The sequence below is a fragment of the Neophocaena asiaeorientalis genome, unplaced genomic scaffold (assembly GCF_003031525.2).
Source record: "Neophocaena asiaeorientalis asiaeorientalis breed wild unplaced genomic scaffold, Neophocaena_asiaeorientalis_V1.1 scaffold125, whole genome shotgun sequence".
Taxonomy (NCBI): Eukaryota; Metazoa; Chordata; class Mammalia; order Artiodactyla; family Phocoenidae; genus Neophocaena; species Neophocaena asiaeorientalis.
In genome coordinates this window covers 690,150-712,142 of record NW_020174425.1, presented here as the reverse complement: position 1 = coordinate 712,142, position 21,993 = coordinate 690,150, and the positions used below count along the sequence as shown (strand labels likewise).

At 39.3% G+C, this 21,993-nt stretch overlaps 1 protein-coding gene across 1 annotated transcript in view; it reads right to left on the bottom strand.

Annotated features, from left to right (window-relative positions):
• Positions 1-12,061, bottom strand: part of GOPC (golgi associated PDZ and coiled-coil motif containing) — a 42,918-nt gene extending 30,857 nt beyond the window's left edge. Inside the window, exon 1 of the mRNA XM_024756679.1 lies at positions 11,561-12,061. Coding sequence (XP_024612447.1) covers positions 11,561-11,848 — 288 coding nt within the window. The 5' untranslated portion in view covers positions 11,849-12,061. The remainder of the gene's footprint in view (positions 1-11,560) is intronic.
• Between the last annotated feature and the right edge of the window lie 9,932 nt (positions 12,062-21,993).

Below are 21,993 nucleotides of genomic sequence, written 5' to 3'. Positions count from 1 at the left end.
TGGAGCCTGTGCTCCGCAACGGGAGAGGCCACAGCAGTGAGAGGCCCGCGTACCGCAAAAAAAAAAAAAAAAAAAAAAAAAAAAAAAAAAAAAAGCTCGTAAGAGCAATAAAACAAATGTAAAAAATAAAAATCATACAGAGATGGCAAGATATGACTGTAAAAAAAAAAGACATCTTATTACTGTTGAGTATTAAATACTGAGTCTCCTATTAATAGGAGAACCTTTACAGATTATAGAATTCTCCTTGCCTCATTTAAAGAAGCAACGCCATTTTATCTGGTGAGACTGTCTTTTTTTTCTTCGATCGAAACTTTTAAAAGAATCTATTATAGAGATTCTTATATAAAAGATCCTAAGCTATTTATTTATACCTGACAGACAGCAGAACCATTCTTCAAGGTGATACTGTAACTAATGAAAGTATTTTGATCCATTCTCTTTCTTTTCTTCTACTTCTTCAAAATAGCTGAACAAAGTCTTAGAGCTCATTTAATTTAACCAACTCCTTTATAAAGAATCTTCCTCAGGCTTCCCTGGTGGCAGTGGTTGAGGGTCCGCCTGCCGATGCAGGGGACACAGGTTCGTGCCCTGGTCCGGGAAGATCCCACATGCCGCGGAGCAGCTGGGCCCGTGAGCCATGGCCGCTGAGCCTGCGCGCCCGGAGCCTGTGCTCCGCAACCGGAGAGGCCACAACAGTGAGAGGCCCACGTACCGCAAAAAAAAAAAAAGAATCTTCCTCTATTTTATCTTTTCTTCCTGTGCCCAGGATGGTTAGTGCTGCCCTACTACTGAAGATCACAAAAAGCCAATGAGCCTGTTCTAAAGCAAAGACTGTGACCAAACAGAAAATATATTCAAAGATCAAAGATAAAAATCTCTGTCATCCCTCAAGATAAGAAATAATATTCTTTTTTATTACATTTCAGCTCTTGAAACAGTCTGTTCATTTGGCTTATGAAAGTTCTGTGAGAAAACTCCACCTATTTGCTCCAATTTCCAATCCAAGCATAAAGACCGCAAACTTCATCTGTCATTATTTCTCCCCGAAGTGTTCTACAGTTCAAGACAAGCAAACATATTTTTAGTTTTAGTCTCCCACAACATCACACATTCATTCAACATGTATTTATTAAGCACCAATATATGCCAAGCAGTGGGCTGGGTTCTAGGGATACTCTGGTAGACAAAACAAATGTGGATCCTGCCCTGCAGAGCTTCAGTGGCCTTGTGCAGGAGGCAGCTCATAAAAAAAATGAATGGCATATATAATAATAGTATTAACCATGTGCCAGGCACTGTTTTGAACATATTCATGTTTTAATTGTCCTAATCCTCAAAGATACTTTTTGTACTGAGAAGGAAAGTGAAGCACAGAGGTTAGGTAACTTGCCCGAGGTCATAGCAAAGCCAGTAGTAATATACATAACTACAAACCATAATAAGCTATAGGAAAGAAGGAAAGAGAATCAGAATTAGTGGGGTGGGAGTGTATGGCTATCCTTCTGGGAAGTGTTTCGGCTATTATCAGAGCAGCAGTTCTCACAGGTCTATGGGACCATTTCAGGGCATCCACAAGGTCAAAACTATTTTCATAATAAAAAAATATTAATTGCCTTTTTCATTGTGTTGACATTGTACTGAAGGTACAAAAGCAATTATGAATAGAATGCTTACAACACAAGTCAAGGCAGTGGCACCAAACTACCAGTAGTCACTGTACTCTTCACTCTCATACACTCGCAGTCAAAACAAAGACAAAAAACAAGGACTTCCCTGGTGGCACTGTGGTTAAGAATCTGCCTGCCAATGCAGGAGTCATGTGTTTGAGCCCTGGTCCGGGAAGATCCCACATGCCGTGGAGCAACTAAGCCCTTGCACCACAGCTACTGAGCCTGCACTCTAGAGCCCATGCGCCACAACTACTGAGCCCACGTGCTGCAACGACTGAAGCACGCACCTAGGGCCCGTGCTCCACAGGAAAGAGAAGCCACCTCAATGAGAAGCCTGCCCACCGCAACGAAGAGTAGCCCCCGCTCACCGCAACTAGAGAAAGCCCAAGCGCAGCACTGAAGACCCAACACAGCCAAAATTTATAAAAAACAAAAACAAAACCCAAAAATTCACTTAAGAATGTCCTTGATAAAGCAGTAAAATTATTAATTTCTAAAAATCTCAACCTTGAGTAAGTCTTTTTAATATTCTGTGTGATGAAATGGGAAGCATACATAAAGCACACCTGCTGCATATCAAACTATGATGTCTCAAGGAAAAGCACTTATGCAACTGCTTGAGATGCAAAACTGAACTTTTTTTTCTTGGAACACCATATTTATTTGAAAGAAGAACAAACTGTGGTTATTAAGATTAATATATTTGGCAGACATGTTCTTGAGAATAAAGTGAATCTGTTATTTCAAGGAAAACAACTGACAGCATTTGTTGGCAATGATAAGAACTTATACTTTCAAAGTGAAAATTAGAATTTTGGAAAATTGGAATCCATCACCATAAGCTTGACAGCTTCTTAATACTTACAGATTTTTCTCATGAGACTGCAGATATTAACAAATGTGATTTTTTGATATTGTATAATGAGATGTGCCCACATTTGGAAGATCTGGATAACTCAGCAAACCAATATTTTCAAAATGACCAATGCACAATGTTAAAATCATGCCTTGGTAAAAGATCCATTCAAAGGCTACAAAGATAGACCAATGTATTTTAATGTAACGGTGTATAAAAAGTTTATTGATAGGGTTTCAGACTCCACATTGTAACTAACCTTTAAGAAACTACCTTTTACTATCAAAGAAGAATATCCACAATTATCTGAAATGGCTACTAAAATACTCCTCCCTGATCGAGCTACTTCTCTGTGAGGTCAAATTTTCTTCCTATAACCAAAACCACAAACCATAACTGTTTGAAAGCAGATGTGAGAGGCCAGCTATCTTCTATTAAACCAGATATATATTTTTAAATTTTAATATAAAATAATACTACTCATAATTTTTTGGAAAATGTAGTTATTTTTTCATTAATAATGATATTAACATGTAATGGGTTTATTTATGGGTTTTTTGTTGCTATTTTTTTTTTTTTTGCAGTACGCGGGCCTCTCACTGTTGTGGCCTCTCCCGTTGCAGAGCACAGGCTCTGGACACGCAGGCTCAGCGGCCATGGCTCACGGGCCCAGCCACTCCGCAGCACGTGGGATCTTCCTGGACCAGGGCACGAACCCGTGTCCCCTGCATCGGCAGGCGGATCCTCAACCACTGCGCCACCAGGGAAGCCCTACTGTTGCTATTTTTAACTGATGTAATATTTACAGTTTTCTCAGTTGTAATTTCTAACACAGTAAATACCAGTAGATATAACCCATATTTAGGGAAGAAAAAAAAAAGCTCTTTGGGGACCTTATAATTTGTAGAATGTAAAGGGGTTCTAAGACCAAAAAGTTTAAGAATTATTGTCTTAGGGCTTCCCTGGTGGCGCAGTGGTTGAGAGTCCGCCTGTAAAAAAAAAAAAAAAAAAAAGAATTATTGTCTTAGAGTTTCTGAAAGGAGACCCATGTGGCCTGGGCCATACAGAATAAGAGGAAAGAATGATAAGATACGTCATTGGAGGGCTATCCAGAGGTCAGATCACACAGAGCTTATCAGTGATAAGGAGCCTGAATTTATTCAAAGTACAACTGAGGAATTTAAAGCAGAATGACATGATTAAATTTATGTTTTAAAAATGGCAGCTGGACTTCCCTGCTGGCGCAGTGGTTAAGAATCCTCCTGCCAATGCAGGGGACACAGGTTCGAGCCCTGGTCCGGGAAGATCCCACATGCTGCAGAGCAACTAAGCCCATGTGCCACAACTACTGAGCCTGCGCTCTAGAGCCCATGAGCCACAACTACTGAGCCCACGTGCTGCAACTACTGAAGCTGTGCTCTGCAACGAGAAGCCACAGCAATGAGAAGCCCGCGTGCCGCAACGAAGAGTAGCCCCCACTCACAGCAGCTAGAGAAAAGCCCATGTACAGCAAGACCCAACACAGCCAAAAAGAAAAGGCAGCTGTGTGTAACATGGGAGACAACGTGACTGAACTAGAGTTGGGGGATTTGAAATGGAGACAAGTAGATAAGTCTATGATGTATTTTTAAAAGTTAAAGTACTTTAAACCTCAAAATGAAGTTCCAAACAAGATAAAATGTTTTCTGTTTTCATTTTAAAGAATTCAGCTGCTCTATAATTAAACTCGAGGTGGGATGAGGAGAATCAACCTACCAAATATACTAGAAATGTCAAAAGTACACTAAATCCATAGTCAATAATGTAATGATGTTATTTTTAGTCAGTTTCAAATTTTTCTTAAAATGGAATACCATGAAATATTAACAAATCATATCTTTGTGATTGATTCAGTCTTTCACTAATATGGTGGGCCCTATGTTAGACACAATAGATAGTAGAGTCAACAAGACAGACACCATCCCAGCTCTCATGAAACTTGTATTACAGAATGATTATTGATAAACTTTGAAGACTCATGGCAGAATGAGGCAACTAAAGTTGTTTCAAATAATTTATTCATTCAAATAAACATTTATTGAATATACACAGTGTGCCAGGATCTGGAGACAAAATGATGAATAAGACATGGATTCTGCCCCTTGAAGATTTTACTGTCTAGTAGAAACAGATAAAAAATACATTTCCAATTATGATGTAAAGTGTTGTAAACACTAGTGTACAGGCATGTGTGATGTACCAATTCAAAAAGAAACAAAGGGAGTCAGAAAGGAGAAGTTTACCTGAATGCTGAACGGAGAAAAGCTAATACATGGAGTAGGGAAAGGGAAAGGTCTGAGATGTGAAAACCCCTAGCAAGTGAGATAAGAATGTAAGTGGGTCAAAAAGGTTGGTGTTTAATGTGTGAGTTCCAAATTTCCAAAAATTGGCCCCTTTTTAAAAGGGGCCAAACACCAATTCTGTAATCCACATATAAATCAACTTGATATCATGGAGAAAAAAACTACCAACCAATTCTTAGAAACCAAAATGGGTTCACAAATGGATAATGCTACCACCAAGTCAGCTTTCACAAGCATTTGATAGTTCAGATTATTTCAGCTATGACAAAGTCTTGGCCTTCAAAGTCTTAGTTCAGATTATTTCAGCTATGACAAAGTCTTGGCCTTCAAAGTCTTAGTTCAGATTATTTCAGCTATGACAAAGTCTTGGCCTTCAAAGTCTTAGTTCAGATTATTTCAGCTATGACAAAGTCTTGGCCTTCAAAGAGCTTACCTTCTAGAGGTAGAGAAATGTGGCAACCACAAGTTATAGTACAATGTATAATAACAAATCTTGTAACAGCCCAAGCAAGTTCAAGGTGTTAAGACAGCCTCTGCCTATAGAGAGCAGAGAGGAGTTGGGTGAGGAAAGCCTTCACAGAGATGGTGATGTAAGTGGTGTGTTGAAAGATGAGTGGGTGTTTGACACTGTAGACAAAGGGGACAGAGAAGGTATTATACACAAAAGCCTGTGCCAAAGTAGAGATGCCATGAAAGAGCAGGCCTATTTAGAGAAATGCAAATAAACCAGTTTTATTTGAGGCAAAAGCAGCTAAGAGGGGGTGACAAGAGATGAGGACAGACAGACTGGACACTGATCAACACGCTGCAAAGTTTGAATCTTAGCCAGTAATAGGGAGGTATACAAAGAAGAGTGACGTAGTCAGACTTGCCTTTTGATATGAACCATTAATATGAATCACTTTAGAATGATTTTGGCAATGAGAGGATGATGTGGAGGGGGTAAGAAGCAATTAGGAAACTATGTTAGGAATATGCAAAAAAGGGATATGGACCTTAACCATGCACAACCTCCTAAACTCAACCCATTATCTTTCCTGCCAGACCCACTCCTTCTCCTGGATTCCTTACTTAAGTGAACGGTATAAGTCTCCTAGGGTTGTCATAACAAATTACCACAAACTTGGTGGCTTAAAAGAACAAAAATTTACTCTCTCACAGTTCAGGATGCAGGAGCCCCAAATCAAGGCACTGGCAGGGTTGGTGCCTTCTGGAGACCCTGAAAGAGAACTGTCCCATGCCTGTCTCTTAATACTGTGGTTGCCAGCAATCCTTGGCATTTCTTGGCTTGTAGACAAGTCACTCCAATCTCTTATTCCATCCTCACATAGCCTTCTTCTCTGTGTCCCTGTGTATCCTCGGAGGATAGTCTCACTGGATTTAGGACCCACTGTAATCTGCTATGACCTCATCTCCATCCTTATATTAATTACATTTGTAAAGACCCTATTTCCAAATAAGGTCACATTCTGAGGTTCTGTGTAGACACGAATTTGGGCGGGGGAGCACTATTCAAGCCACTGTAGGTATCAACCAATATATTTCCCAAACAGAAATGTGGCATCATCCTTAACCATTCCTCTGCCTTTGCATCTAGATAATTATCAAATACTATTTCTACTCCTTTAAAGATTATCTCCTTTTCTTCATCCCCAATACCATTTTCATTTCAATAACACTCTTGTCTATATAGCAAACTCCTTGCTACAGCACTGGTTGAACTCAATTATTACTCTCATTACTGTGCCTGTATTGCCAGAGAAAGTCATACGACAGGGCAGACTGGTTTTACCATGAATTTATAACTCCAAATTAGTCCCCAGCATTGTCTGGCAGTCCTTCTATTTCTCTGGCCAACTTGCTCTCCCACTCTTCCATTACTATTTCAAATCTTTTTCACTCTCTTCGAGCTCTTACTTTCACCCACTTTCAGCAGTTGTCCCAGGCTCCTATTCTACAGAGAATAAAGAAGCCGTCACACAAAACACTCCCGCTTCTGTGCTTATCATCTCTCCTTTCCCTTTAAGTATAATAGCTGTCCTTTCAATATAAAGCCATTCTCTCTACATGTATTTTGGGTTTCATCTTCACTCAGAAATCTTACTAATTATCCTCTCCTTCTCTAGAATATTCAGATTTTCCCTCAACTAGATGCTTCTCATTGGCTTGTAAACATGTTTAAGTTTATTTTTCCATTAAAAAAAAAAAGAAAACAATACCTCCCTTGAACTCCCCCTCCCCCTCCCGGCTATCCAGCCACACTCAACTATTTCTGCTTGCTTTTTTTCTCTCCACCTCCTCCTTCCCCAGCCAGACATAAATGTGTTTTTGAAGAGCTTGGTTTCTCTAGTTCTGTAGTCTTGGGCCCCTTACTTAATCCCTATAAAATGGGAATAACAATACTAAACCTACCCCACAGGACTATTTTGAGAATTGGGTGAATCGATACATATAAAAGACCTAGCACAGAGCCTGGCCCATAGTAACTGATCAACAGTTAGCAATATAGTATTGCTAGCAATATATAATATCCATCCATTTATCCAGCCAACTGACACCTTGGAGTCATCCTGAATTCCCTCATCCCTCTGTTCCAACCCATCCCTAGATTTTATTTTTACTTCTCAAATCTCTCTTGTTCTGAACACTTTCCTCCACCTCTGCTATCCTACTCCCATCATCTCACATGGATCAGAATTAAGAGCCCCCTAAATGGTTTTCTGCATTTATTCTTGTTATTTCCCCAAATTCTCTCCTTATCATAGCCAGAGTAAACTATTCTAATCTCCTATCTGAGGTTACCACCTAATTTAAAACATTTCCCACTGTTATGATAAAGCCCTCAAATCTACTACATGGTCTAGAAAATCATGTAGATATTGTCCCTACCTACCTGTTCAAACTTATTTTGCATATCACTTCTTTTGCCTTATGCTCTTATAACACATACCAACCCTCAGTTCTTCAAATGCATTAGCACTCGCCCATCACAGGTGCCTTCTACATCCTGTTCCCTCTACCAGAATGTTGAACGATACTCCTATTTCTCTTGGCCTAATTAATTCCTACTCATCCTTTATGTCTCAACTCAACAGTCACTTCCTCAAAGAAAACTTTCTTGATGCCCCAGAATAGGAGGTTCTCATTACTCTATGTACCTCAAAGTTGGAATTTCACATTTATATGATAATTATTTCAACAAATTCCAATAAAATCCAAGTTCCATAACAGTGATGATTATGTCCGTTTTTGCTTTCCATTGTATCCCAAGTGTCCAACACATAATTAGCACTCAATAAATATATATTGGAGCAATATTAAACTTCAAGTTCAATGCTGCAAAACAGCCTCATCGCTTGTTTAAAAACAGAATAGCTTAACTATACTAGTCTAGAATGCTATCCAGTTCATCCAAGTATGGAACATGGCACTAGAAACTAAATATGAATAGCCTTGGTATAAGTAAGTAAGTAGAAGGGCAAAGGGAAATCAATGTAGTAATTATTGAAAAAGAGCAAGGATGGGGAATTCCCCGGCGGTTCAGTGGTCAGGATTAGGAAAGAGCTCTTACTGCCAGGGGCCCAGGTTTGATCGATCCCTAGTCAGGGAACTAATATCCCACAAACCGAGTGGCCAAGAAAAAAAAAAAAAAAAAAGAAGAGCAAGGATGGACAGGTGAGAATGGGGGGAGATTATTGGGGGGGAATACTATTTTTGAAACCTACCATTTTATGGCACTGAAACGGTTCAATGAGTGGTTAACAGCCAATGTTAAACAAATTGCAATAAAACTGATACACTAAAAAAAAAAATCAGAATAGCTTTAAAGTAGTAAAAGGGTAATATATCATTAGTTCATTTTCAATGTGGCTCTAGATGGCTGTGAACAGTAAATCACTTTAAAAAAAGATACTTATTCAGCAATTGCTGAGGGAAAGGAGGACATGACAGAAGATATATTGTTTTGCTGTTATTTTAAAGAAGGGGTGAACAGGCAGAAAACCGTACTTCAAGGCAGAGAGGTGAGTTTTTCTAAAGCACTGGTTCTCATCTTTTGTTCTACTCCAACACACCTACTACTGCTACTATTACTATTACTACTACTACTATCCCAATCAGTACCTGTGACTCCAGCACAGCTGTCACCAAGTGGCTCACCATAGCAGGGATTCTCAAGCAGGTGGGAAGTATAAAAGAGATGTGAGTAATTTGAAATGCACTACCTCAAAATATTCTGAATTCTCTGCCCTCCCCTTCCCCTTATAGATATCCCTCTCCCCAAATATAATTTATGGAAAAAAGCAGTCACATAGATGTCACTTATATTTAATTTTTTAATGTAATCTCTGACTTTTTTTGTAGCGAAATTGTTTTCCTAACTACTATATTAATATTAAATTAACTACCTGAAGACAATGAGCAGAAGGGCAATCTGGAAGGATACTCAAGACCAATTTAAATATATCATAAGTTACTCATACCGGAGGTACCCCTCTTGATTATAAAAATATTTTATTATGGCAATATGGTTTAAGGTATTAATCTCTAAAACCACCGAACTTTGGTGCACATCTGCTATATCAAACTGTAAGTGACCTCAAATATGTCTTAATGCCCATATCCTTAAAACAATAGAACTCATTCAATTCACTTACTAAGAAATAAAACAGGGCAAGAAAGTATGGAAATCTTTTCTAAAATTTCAAGATCTCAAAAGATTGCTAACAGTACACGGGGCAACCTCTGAAATTCTGCAGATGATACAATGGCAGATCTACTTTGAAAAGCACTACTGACAATGAACCTCTCTCCTCAGCAATACATAACAGATTCCATGAAAACTGTAGAAACTGCTAAATATAGAAAGAATAACCCCACAGACAGAGAAGTCAACTGTAACTGAAAAAACACACCAACAATCCCCATTTCCTAAGATCTTTAAATCAAAGGCTTCAAGCATATTGAAAAAACATGCTCACATTGTGATAGGCTAGCATTTCTTATTTTGAGAAATAATGCCACCTTCTAAGCCAGGACATGAAATCAGAATATGTAATTATAATTTCTAAAAAAGAACATGCATAATTTATTATAGCTCTGAGTACTCATTTAAAATATTTAAAGATGAAAAAAACTGAGCATCACCTCCTGCTCATAGAACATAATTTTCTCCAAAATCAGGTTTTATATCTGACATCCAAATAGCACTTTAAAGTTTCCTTAAGTCATTTAAAAAATGAATTAGATCTTGTTTCACTTTTTAAAATCTGTTTATCTCAGTAAATACTCTCAGTTGTAGAGTAGCAAAAGCTACTCTTGCTCTGTTATTTAAAGCTGAAGTACTATTTCTAAAGACCAACAAATGCAATTTCACTACATGAATAAATAACCATCTTCTAGAAACTACCACTAAAGCAAGAATTCAAGAGACATTTTCATATACCTAGATTAAGAAGTGATTAGCCTCATATCAACACTTCCAACCTTTTCAGAAAGGATGAAAGAAATTAACAGTCCTTTCAGTGAACAAGAGTCACAAAATCTCCCATATGAAATTCTATGCTAATCAAAGCTAAATTATACCACCTTTTTCACGACTGACAGGAAAGAGAAAGAATGCTAACCACTAAGCAAGGAGAGGATGCATTTCTGATATTCATATTAATTTGGATCCAATGGGCATTCTCAATCACCACAACTGATAGTAACGATGATTTCTCACAAAATCTAATGTTCAAAGAGCTGTGCACATCATTTATTATCCTATTTTTACCTACTTTAAAATGAAAGACCCATTCTCTTATTTAAATTATCTAGTTAGAAAATGATCTTTATGTAATAATGGTAATCTATTATGCTTTCTAAATATTGTAAAAATTTTAATTTTCTGCAAAAATGGTAGGTTTGGGGGGTTTTTCTGGAAGCACCACCACTGCACTCACACCCACAACCAAGATTAGAGACTAAAGCAAATGATCATCCTTCACACACTCTCAAAAATAAACCGAGACTTTGGGAAAGATAGTAAAGTACAGACAAAACCTCAATGTTAGAAGTCAGCTGAATAACTGTAGGGCGCTCTGGAGGGATGTGCCTGTAACTTAAGGACCAACTAACTGTAAACTGAAATAGACACTGATACCGTCTTGCTTATCCCACTAACTTTTCTTAAGAGCTCTGATCAAATTCCCCTCAATAGTTCGTGCAGTCAAGGTACAGTACGTCTGTGTGCAACAACAGAAACTGACCTGAAATAGTTAAAAATAATCAGGACTGTGTCTGTCTGGTGATATACAAACCTAGTTTATCAATGTGAAAGTAGATCTAAAAACTCAAATGTTAAAAGGTGAGCTAAAGTATTCTTATGGCAGAATCTCTGAGCTTCAGTTAAGTCTGAGATCTGTTAACGTAACAGGCACAAGTAGGCTGGAGTAATTAGTTCCTGCTTCCTCTTCATAGAGATACAAGGAAGGTGGACTACAGGATCCCGGGAGACCCACACGTCAGTCCACACACCTTTTTCTGCTCTAACCTCACCTCACTCCTTTCCTGCGCGCGCGCGCACTCCCCCGTCACGTAGGAAGCCCAGGTGCCCCGGCTGGCAGTTTTCTAGGGTCGTTTCACGGGTGCGTTAAATGAGGTCTGATGACTGGAGTTGAATGCCACCCCCTCCAGCGCCCACAGCTCACCTCTAGCTTGTGGTTGATTTGGGACACAGTCTGGGCTTTGTGGCAAAGCTGCGCAAAGCAGGAGCTCAGGCTGGTCATCTTCTGTCTCCCCTCATAAGTGATGTCCGCCTGGTCCGGATCGATCTCGCCTAGGAGCAGATCCACATCCACGAAGGCCTTGTCGAACTCCTTCTCCAGCACCTCCAGCCACCGGAACATGGATACCCCGCCGGGGGAGACCCCCACGGCGCATGAGGCTCCTCCTGGGCCCCCGCCGGCTCCTGCCGGGCATGGGCCGCCCGCCGACATGGCGCCGTCTGTGGCCTCCCCCGACTGCTGCTGACCTCGCAGTCCACCCGCGAGAGGAACTGATGGGACTGCGGGAACCCCCGCGTACGCACGCTCCGTCGGTCCCCTCTCTTAACCCTCGCGCGGCTAACGCCGGCTATGCAGCCCCGGAGGGGCAGGAGCGGCGAAGCTCAGGTAGCAGCGGTGGCGGCGGCACACGGAAGACGCGGGCCGTCCCACCTCTCGGCCCGCCCTCGCCGCGCATGCGTATCGAAGGCCTCGGCGGACGCAGCGGGGAGGGATGAAATGGGCGGGGCTGGGGTGCGACCTTGGCCTATGAAAAGCCTCTGCTTGGGACCGCCTGTCAGCGGCCATATTGACATCTGGCAAACTCCTGCTTGAATCCCCGAGAAACCGAGGCGCGTGGTGTTGGCTTCCAAGTTGGAAAGGCTCGAGGAAGAGAAGGTTGTCCCCGTCGCAGAGAGGAACAGCTTCCACCCGTTTGACTTCAGAGTGGGCGGGAGCCGTTTTAGAGTCGTCCGGGAAAGTTTCCGCGGTGACGTCCCGGAGCAGGGAAGGGAGAGTGAGGAAGGGACGTTTGAGCCTGCGCAGTGGCCACGTTTTACTTTTTCCAGTCCAGTTCGTTTAGGGTGAGGTGCGTGGGGTGTGTGGACACACTCGTTCTTCTTGGTAAACCAGGCCTTAAATTCCGGGTGGAATCTGTCTAGAACTGCAAGTTGAAGGGCAGCGGCTCACCAAGTTTTGCTGAATTAATACGAGGCCTTTACTCTTGTGATTAAAAGTCAGGCAGCCTTGGGTTCAAGTTTTAAACTCTGTCACCTATTAGCTGTGCCATCTTAGTTGTATTCTTTAATGTCGAAGCCTCAGTTTCCAAAATTTACTTCACTCAGTAGTAAGGTAAAATGCTTAGCTCCAGTGCTTGGCACTTGGTATGCCTTATTATTCACACCACAGGTCATACATTTCCAAAGCAACTACCTAAAAAGGTGTACCTATTTTAAAAACTGGCGTAGTGTTCCTACACGTGACAATTAGGTTAAAAATTATGAGGATTCATATATTCATAATTATATTGAATGCAGAACCCTGTTGAGGCATCGGGGGGCACAAAAATGAATGAGGCATGACCCTCACGTTAGCAGAACTCATAGGCTACTGAGTCTAACCCTTATAGCTGCAACTTTAATTTGAATACTCACTCTCAACCCCCTTCCACTTCAAGAGTAGCCCAGTCTTGAAAACAGAAGGAGAAACCAGTCTGATAGAGTAGAAACTGTCCCTCCTAGGAGACTTGCCTAAGGGAATAGTTTACTGGCAGAAGACAGGCTCTTCCAGTTAATCTCCACCAAAGCCTGCACTGTGGGCCCCTCACTAATGCTATGCCAATGAGGAATAAGAAATCATAGCTTTAGTTTGCTCTCTGAGTCAGGGCAGACTGTTTAGCATAAAGTCCTTTGGCTTCAACAAACTTAGCTAAGCAAAACTACTCAGAGGTCTTTGCCTTGAGCTTAAGTAGGCACATTCACACAGGTTTTACCCAGAAATAATATAAAACTAAGATTTGCATCTTGCCCCTGCTCCCTTCCAAATTAACTTATTTTTATCTGCCGTATTTGCAAGAACATCATTACTACAGCTACCAAGTTCCCACTACTTTCTCTATTCATAATATAGTTAGCAATCCCATTTTCAGGAATTTAAAGTCCGAAAATAAAGTTGGGGTTGAGGGGCCCACATACATATGGAATCACAATAATAGCTTTCACTTATTGAATACATACTATGTGCTAAACATTGTGCTATCTGCTTTACTTCTTTGACTCTCACAAAATCCTGTCAGTTAGCTGTAGTCAGTTTTTTATAGATGAGTCACAGAGAATTTAAGTATCTTGATAAGCTTGGTATACAGCTAAAGATGCACTGAGGTGAGATTTCAATCTAGGTGTCTTTTTCTCCCAAGTCTTAGCTGTTAATCACTGGGAATAGAAGGATGAGGAAATCCATTTCTTCATGTTTAAGTTACCAGTGTAATAAATTGGCAAATCAGTCTAAAAGTTTTTTTCAAAAAAATAATTTTTCCCAGTTATAAGCCATATACAAATCTATTAATATTTAAGAACTATTATCCAAAAAATTAACTGTAGTACTCATTTTCTATTACTTAGCACTTTCTTTTGTTTATATGAACTACATTTGAAAACAAATTTCATTTCTTTAAAAAAATATATCATTCAACTTCCTACTATATTGTGTGGGTACAACTGAAATGCATTTTAAGTGTTTATATGTATCCAGTGCTCTGATCCTTGGTGAATACCCCCATTTTTGGGATTGAAGAGCCCGACTCCACTTCTGTGTACAATTTTTACAACTCCCAAGTCACACCCTCTATCTCAGAACACTTTCATCTCATATTGTCCCTTCTCATTACCATGCGATGTAACAACTTCTGCATCCCTGTGTGCTTGCTGCTTGGTGCTATGTGACTATTTCAAATGCTCATGAGGAACCCTCTAGGTACACATTATCTTTTGCCCACCTTGACTGGGGTTCTGCATATTTGTAAGTCACAGCCTAACATTGAAGTGAAAGGCAGGGTTTGATGTTCTAGTGCTGCCATCTGTTGTCAGTGTGCTTTATCTACACTTGTTGCCTTGTTTTGGTCTACTTTGGAATTTGGAATAGTATGTAATCTCAATACTTGTGGGACTTATTTTCCTAGGGATAATAAAATCTTGATACTTCTGTTTGCAATTGCACTGGCAGAAACCTCCAAAAACTGTTTCATGAATCATGTTTGTGTCATTAAAAATTTCTTGTATAACTTAAATGTGACAGTCTTGTTTTAAGAATTTAAGAGTTTTACCATAAGGTATTACTAAGAATACAGTGGGGGACTGAAGAAACTGGGAAAAAAAGGAAGATGCTAAAGATTTCTTTGGTGGGTAGTGGTAATTAGCCGTGAGGTTAGTGTAGAGTTCAAACATTTATTAGCACATCGTTAATTGCAAAGGCACTGTAGTGAATGGGCATAGAAGTCTCCCTCTCCTTGGACTGGAGAGGGAGATTATCACTTATTGAATGCTACTGTGTGCCAGGCCCTGCACTAAGCTTCACATGTTTCATTTACTCTCCAGTAATCCTACAAGGAAAAGGAAAAGATATTAATAAGTATTATACCTTTGGTCGCTAGAAACAATTGTATAATGGATAAAGAGGGCCAGAGAAAACCTGCTATCATTTTATTTGAGCAATGTGGGGAAAGTCTTGGAATATCAGTCATATGTATTCTTTATATTTATTCATATTTGCTAACAGTCTGAAATTCTGTGATACATATGCTGAAGAAGTTTGGGCATTCCAAGGTGATTTATTAGCTTAATTCTCCTGATTATTTCTCTTGCATACACATATGGAACAACTGTTTGCCCTCTTGTTCTTAAAACTTGAGAATTTTGGTGCAGTGATATAGGATTAGCTAAGAAACCTCTTCCAAGAGGCCTTCCTTTATTCTCATTTGGAAATATGGACTCCATCCCTGTTCAGTTTCCTGCAAATACCTGCTATAGTATTTATCATACATTTTTTGGAGCCCCTTGGACTGTGAGCTCCTTGGCAATAATAATGGTATCTTGCTTATCTTTGAATCCCAGGTCCTAACACAAGATCTTGAATATAGTAGGAGTGCTGAAAATATTTGTGTGGTCAGTTAAAAAATTAAGACATTACAACAGTCTACCTAGGAAATTCTAAAGAATTAGAATTTGCTGCTAGAGAGCATAGCTAAACATATTTTTTAATATTGGCTCAAGAGTTAGGAATATCTATAAAATATATGTTAAATATCTATAAAATACATATTCCTTTAAAATCCAAGGAATATTTTTCCCAACCTAAAGAGAAAGGTTCATTTAACAGTGATGGTTGATTTGACTAATAAATCCAGTATAATTTAGGCATCAGAAATTATTTTACCTATTCCATAGTTAAAATTTATAAGATACTACATTTGGTATGGTGTACCCAAACGTAAAAACAAAACACAGCAAAAAACAATTTGAAAAAGTCCTATTACTTATTGTTAAAATTGTCATACTACCCAAAGCAATCTACAGATTTAATGCAATCCCTATCAAATTTCCCACGACATTTTTCACAGAACTAGAATAAATAATCCTAAATTTTATATGGAACCATAAAAGACCCGGAATTGCCAAAGCAATCTTGAGGAAAAAGAACACAGCAGGAGGCATAACCCTCCCAGACTTCAGATAATACTATGAAACTACAATAATCAAAACAGCATGGTAGGGCTTCCCTGGTGGCACAGTGGTTGAGAGTCTGCCTGCCGATGCAGGGGACACGGGTTCGTGCCCTGGTCTGGGAAGATCCCACATGCCGCGGAGCGGCTGAGCCTGCGCGTCCGGAGCCTGTGCTCCGCAACAGTGAGAGGCCCGCGTACTGCAAAAAAAAAAAAAAAAAAGCATGGTATTGGCACAAAAACAGACATATGATCAATGGAATAGAACAAAGAGCCCAGAAATAAACCCACATGTCTATAGTCAATTAATTTTCAACAAAGGAGGCAAGAATATACAATGTGGAAAAGACAATCTCTTCAGCAAGTGGTGTTGGGAAGTTGGACAGCTGCATGTAAATCAATGAAGTTAGAACACACCCTCACACCATACACAAAAATAAACTCAAAATGGCTTAAAGACTTAAATATAAGACATGACCCCATAAAACTCCTGGAAGAGAACATAGGCAAAACATTCTCTGAAATAAATTTTGGCAATGTTTTCTTAGGTCAGTCTCCAAAGGCAATAGAAATAAAAGCAAAAGTAAACAAATGGGATCAAATCAAACTTACAAGCTTTTGCACAGCAAAGGAAATCATAAATAAAATGAAAAGACAACCTACAGACTAGGAGAAAATATCTGCAAATTATGTGACTGACAACGGATTAATCTCCAAAATATACAAACAGCTCATACAATTCAATAACAAAAAAACAACCCAATCGAAAAATGGGCAGAAGATCCACATGAAAAGATGCTCATCATCGCTAATTATTAGAGAAATGCAAATCAAAACTACAATGAGGTACCACCTCACACCACAGGATGGCCATCATTAAAAAGTCTACAAATAGGGGCTTCCCTGGTGGCGCAATGGTTGAGAGTCCGCCTGCCGATGCAGGGGACACGGGTTCGTGCCCCGGTCCGGGAAGATCCCACATGCCGCGGAGCGGCTGGGCCCGTGAGCCATGGCCGCTGAGCCTGCGCGTCCGGAGCCGGGAAAAAAAAAAAAAAGTCTACAAATAATAAATGATGGAGAGGGGGGGGAGAAAATGGAACCCTCTCACCCTGTTGGTGGGACTGTAAATTGGTGCAGTCACTATGGAAAACAGTATGGACAGTATGGATCTTCCTCAAAAAACTAAAAATAGAGTTGCCATATGATCCAGCAGTCCCATTCCTGGGCATATATCCAGACAAAACTATAATTTGAAAAGATACTTGCAGCCCTATGTTCATAGCAGCACTATTTACAATAGCCAAGACACAGAAACAACCTAGATGTCCATCGACAGATAAATGGATAAAGATATGGTATATATATATATACAATGGAATACTACTTAGCCATAAAAAAGAATGAAATCATGCCATTTTACAGCAACATGGGTGGACCTAGAGATTATCATACTAAGTCAGACAGAGAAAGACAAATATCATATAATATCACTTATATGTGGAATCTAAAAGAAGTGATCCAAATGAACATATCTACGAAACAGAAACAGACTCACAGATATAGAGAACAGGCCTATGGTTGACAAGGGTGAAGGGGTGTGGGGGAGGGAAGAATTGGGAGTTTGGGATTAGCAGATGCAAACTATTATGTACAGGATGGATAAACAACAAGGTCCTACTGTATAGCATAGGGAACTATATTCAATATCCTGTGATAAACCATAATGGAAAAGGATATGAAAAATAATATATATAGGTATAACTGAATCACTTTGTTGTACAGCAGAAATTAACACATTGTAAATAAACTATACTTAAATAAAAAATTTTTTAAATCCCTATTACTATATTTTTATTCCCTAACACTCTCAGACTGCCTATAACTGCTTTTCCACTGTTACCTGAGCTACATTCTTCATTTACCCTTTCCCACAGCTCCAGGTTTGGGTCAGCACTATCTAAAACCACCATTTATCAACCACGCTATCAGAGTTTACTGATCATTGATTCTTCCTCTTTCATCCACTGTCAAGTTACTCTTTACTTCTCAGATTATCAGACCTTACAGATCAAACAGACTCCCCCTCATCAGCCTCTGTCATTTATTATATTTCTTCCACATTAGTTCTAAAAGGGGCCCAAAACAATTGCATTCTGAACACCATTTAACATTATCTTTCTTTGCATGTATATTTAAAAGTATAAAAATATTTTAAATATTGCATTAGAATTTTTGTAGTCTTCTAAATGAACAAGTCAGAAAAGTATAGTGAAACAATTACACAAAAAGCCATGTCACAACCATTGTTAGAAATATAATTTGTTTGGTCCTTGGTTGCAACTCGCTCAAATCTCATTTGGCTTTTGTGGTCATGATGAGCAGGAGTGAGGGTGAAAAGATTTCTATAGTGGACATTTGTCACTACAAATAGGGGACTGTCCATATTTGAACCCCTTTCCTTTGTTTAGGGAATCCCCTCTCTTATGTGACTGGAATATCGGAAATAGTGTCCTCCTCCCATAATGAACTGAAAACATAAGACAATCACTTGCCCAGCTCTGTGACAGCTAGAGCACAGGTATATGACCTAGGTTCACCTGACCAAAATCATCCACCTAAAATTTTTAACGTGGAGATAGTGAGGCAGGGATTGAAAGAATTCTTGTTGGTAGGGAGTAGAGAGAGATGGGGTGGGGGTTAGCTGCATCCTTTTTCAGTAGCCAACAGTGCAGACAACCGTATCCAATTTCCAGTTCAATGGTGGAGGCCAGGGCATCCATGTTGTGCGGTGATACTCACTGAAGTGTGCGATTCTGGCTATACAGCCTTCCTTTATTCTGTCCATTTCCAAATCTGGTTCTCCAGGTTTTCCTACAATTCTGTGTGCGACCCAATTTTCTTTCAATAATTCGTTTTCTTCTTAAGCCGGCCAGAAATTTGTTTCTATTGCTTGCAACTAATAACCCAAACCCAAACTGATACAACCATCTTTTTTTTTTTTTTTGGCCACACCGCACGGCTTCCAGGATCTTAGTGCCCCAACCAGGGATGGAACCCGTGCTCCCTGCAACGGAAGCACAGTCCTAACCACTGGACCACCAGGGAATTCCCTCAACTATCATTTACTGAGACCCTATTTTTGCCTACGGACTTGACATGTCTTAGTACATTTCCTCTCTTTCTTCTGTAAAATTGAAATTATTTCCCCCATTTAATCTTCATTCTACAGAAGAAAACACTGAGGTGTAGAGAGGTTAAGTAGTAGAAAATTTTTTTTCTTTTATTTTAAACTTATGCTGTTTTTGCAAAGAAGAAGAAGCAAACAAGTTTAAAAAAATCATATTCACCATTATTTTATTCTTTAAAATTTATTTTGTCTCAGAAAGATTTTAATAAAGTCTTCCGTTTAGCTCTTGGTTGATCAGTTTTATAATAAGAATCACAAGCTAATCTAAAGTCAGGGAGAATTTGGGTTAGTCAGTTTCTTCTCTGGAATTCAGTTGCCCTTTGTTAGTTTTCTGGTAGCATCTTTAGGATTCTCTATGTATAGTATCATGTCATCTGCAAACAGTGACAGCTTTACTTCTTCTTTTCCGATTTGGATTCCTTTTATTTCCTTTTCTTCTCTGATTGCTGTGGCTAAAACCTCCAAAACTATGTTGAATAAGAGTGGTGAGAGTGCAGTTGCCCTTTGCTTTTAATACACCAAAGAAGGCCAATATCTATTGCATAGAAGCACACATTTGTGTTTATTGCAGGGTTTCTTAACAATGACACTACTGACATTTTGGACTGCATGATTGTTTCTTGTGCGGGCCGTCCTGTGTGTTGTAGGGTGTTCAGTAGCATCCCGGCCATTAACCTTCTAGATGTCAGTAGCACTGCCTACCAACCCACCCCCATCCTTTTATTGTCATCAAAAATGTTTCCAGGGCTTCCCTGGTGGCACAGTGGTTGAGAGTCCGCCTGCCGATGCAGGGAACACAGGTTTGTGCCCTGGTCCGGGAACATCCCACATGCCGCGGAGTGGCTAGGCTCGTGAGCCATGGCCACTGAGCCTGTGCGTCCGGAGCCTGTGCTCCGCAACGGGAGAGGCCACAACAGTGAGAGGCCCGCATACCGCAAAAAAAAAAAAAAAAATGTTTCCAGACATTGCCAAATTGCCCCTGGTTAAGAACCACTGGGTTATAGGAGGGAAGAAAGGATTATAACTACTGGGTTATAGGAGGGAAAAAACCTGACAAAACTGTTCACATTGTAAAGGAGTAATATATTAGAGATAATGCCAGAATTGCAGGAAAGCTATAGAAATACCATGGAAAAGAAGAAAAATATATTATACAGTATAATTTCAAGGATTAATCAAAGACAAGAGAATCCCATGGCTACCTACAGAGGATAGAAAGTGCAATTCATCGCTATGCTGTATAACAGAAAAATTAGCTGTCATTAATGGTAGATGAGAGGTTAGGATTTTATAGGCATTTCATTTCAAGTAACTAAATATGAACTTACCTTCTTAGCAACACAGAAAGTAAGTGTTCAATGAGTATCTCTCTTTGCCGTTTCAAAGCCTAGGCAGAGAAAAAAATTGTCTGATTTGGAGAAAAGGTTTGATTTGGAGACAGGACTGAAGTTTTTTTTTTCCTGTCCTTGCTCCTTTTTCCAAATTTTCTTTTATTGAGCATTACTTTTCTATTTGAAAATTCTAAAAACTAAAAAATAATTCTATTAATGGACAAAAGAAATAAATAATAAAGCTTCTTGAAAATCAGAATATTGACAGAAAAGAAATCTCTTATCACTTCTTGTCTCTGATAGTAAAAGAAAACAAAAGGCAAACAATCAGAAAAGAGGAGTAGACAAGTCTTTTGGGAAAAGCACACAAAAATCCTTCCTCTGGAAATAGAATGAATTGATTATTAAAGTAAAGAAACTTTTGCCTTCAAAATGAAAATTGTAGCAAAGAGAGGTAAGGTTGAAGAGGAGATCTGAGAAGCTTTTCAATATTAGAAAGGGTTTCTTTAGAGCAATCAGCTGAGGCCAACCAGCATGGGGAAATTTAGGTCTTGCATTTGCGGGGAAAGAACTTCTCTATATAATCTTTTGCTTAAAATGCTTTTAAATTCCTTCAGCAGGGATGATCACAGCAAGACAAAAAGCCATAACAAAGGGGCACCCAGGACAAGGGAAACCTTCCCTCGCTGGTAGGAACTCACAGCTAAGTTCCTCTGAAGAAACTAGAATCCTTTTCTTCCATTATTACAAATAAATAAAGATAATAGACCTAGTTTTAAGTTTTATTCTCATTTGAGTCAACAATATTTTTGAATGACAAAATATTTTCTATATATATTTGAGTGATCAAGTGACAGATGAATTGAACAAGTTATCTGTGGCTCTAAATATCTCTCCATTGTACTCCCATTGTTTCACTAGCAATAAAATGTTATTGAAACAACAATAATAAATAGAAAACCTGCCTATTTTCCCATACTAGTTAATGTGAGAAGAAAACACCTGCCCATTGCAGTTCCACAAAAATGGTTTTAATATAGGGTCACAGAAAATTCAAAGGTTTTATAGCCCACTATAAAACAGCCCTTTGTCTTTTCCCACTAATTCCCTAGTGTCACATTTAACAAAACAAGGAAACTACAGATAATAGAGGTGTTTGCAGATTAGCCTTCCAAGCCATAAATAACATAGGGTTTTGCTCACCTACAAATATTAAGGCAGCTTATCAATGTTTAAGCGCCTTCCTCTTTGTAATGGTCGCTAACATTTTAACCCAGGCAAATTGAGAATTTTTTCTTTCCTGTCTTCTTACCTTGACAGAGTACACATTCATAAGATTCTATAATCAGATTTCACAGTATAAAGA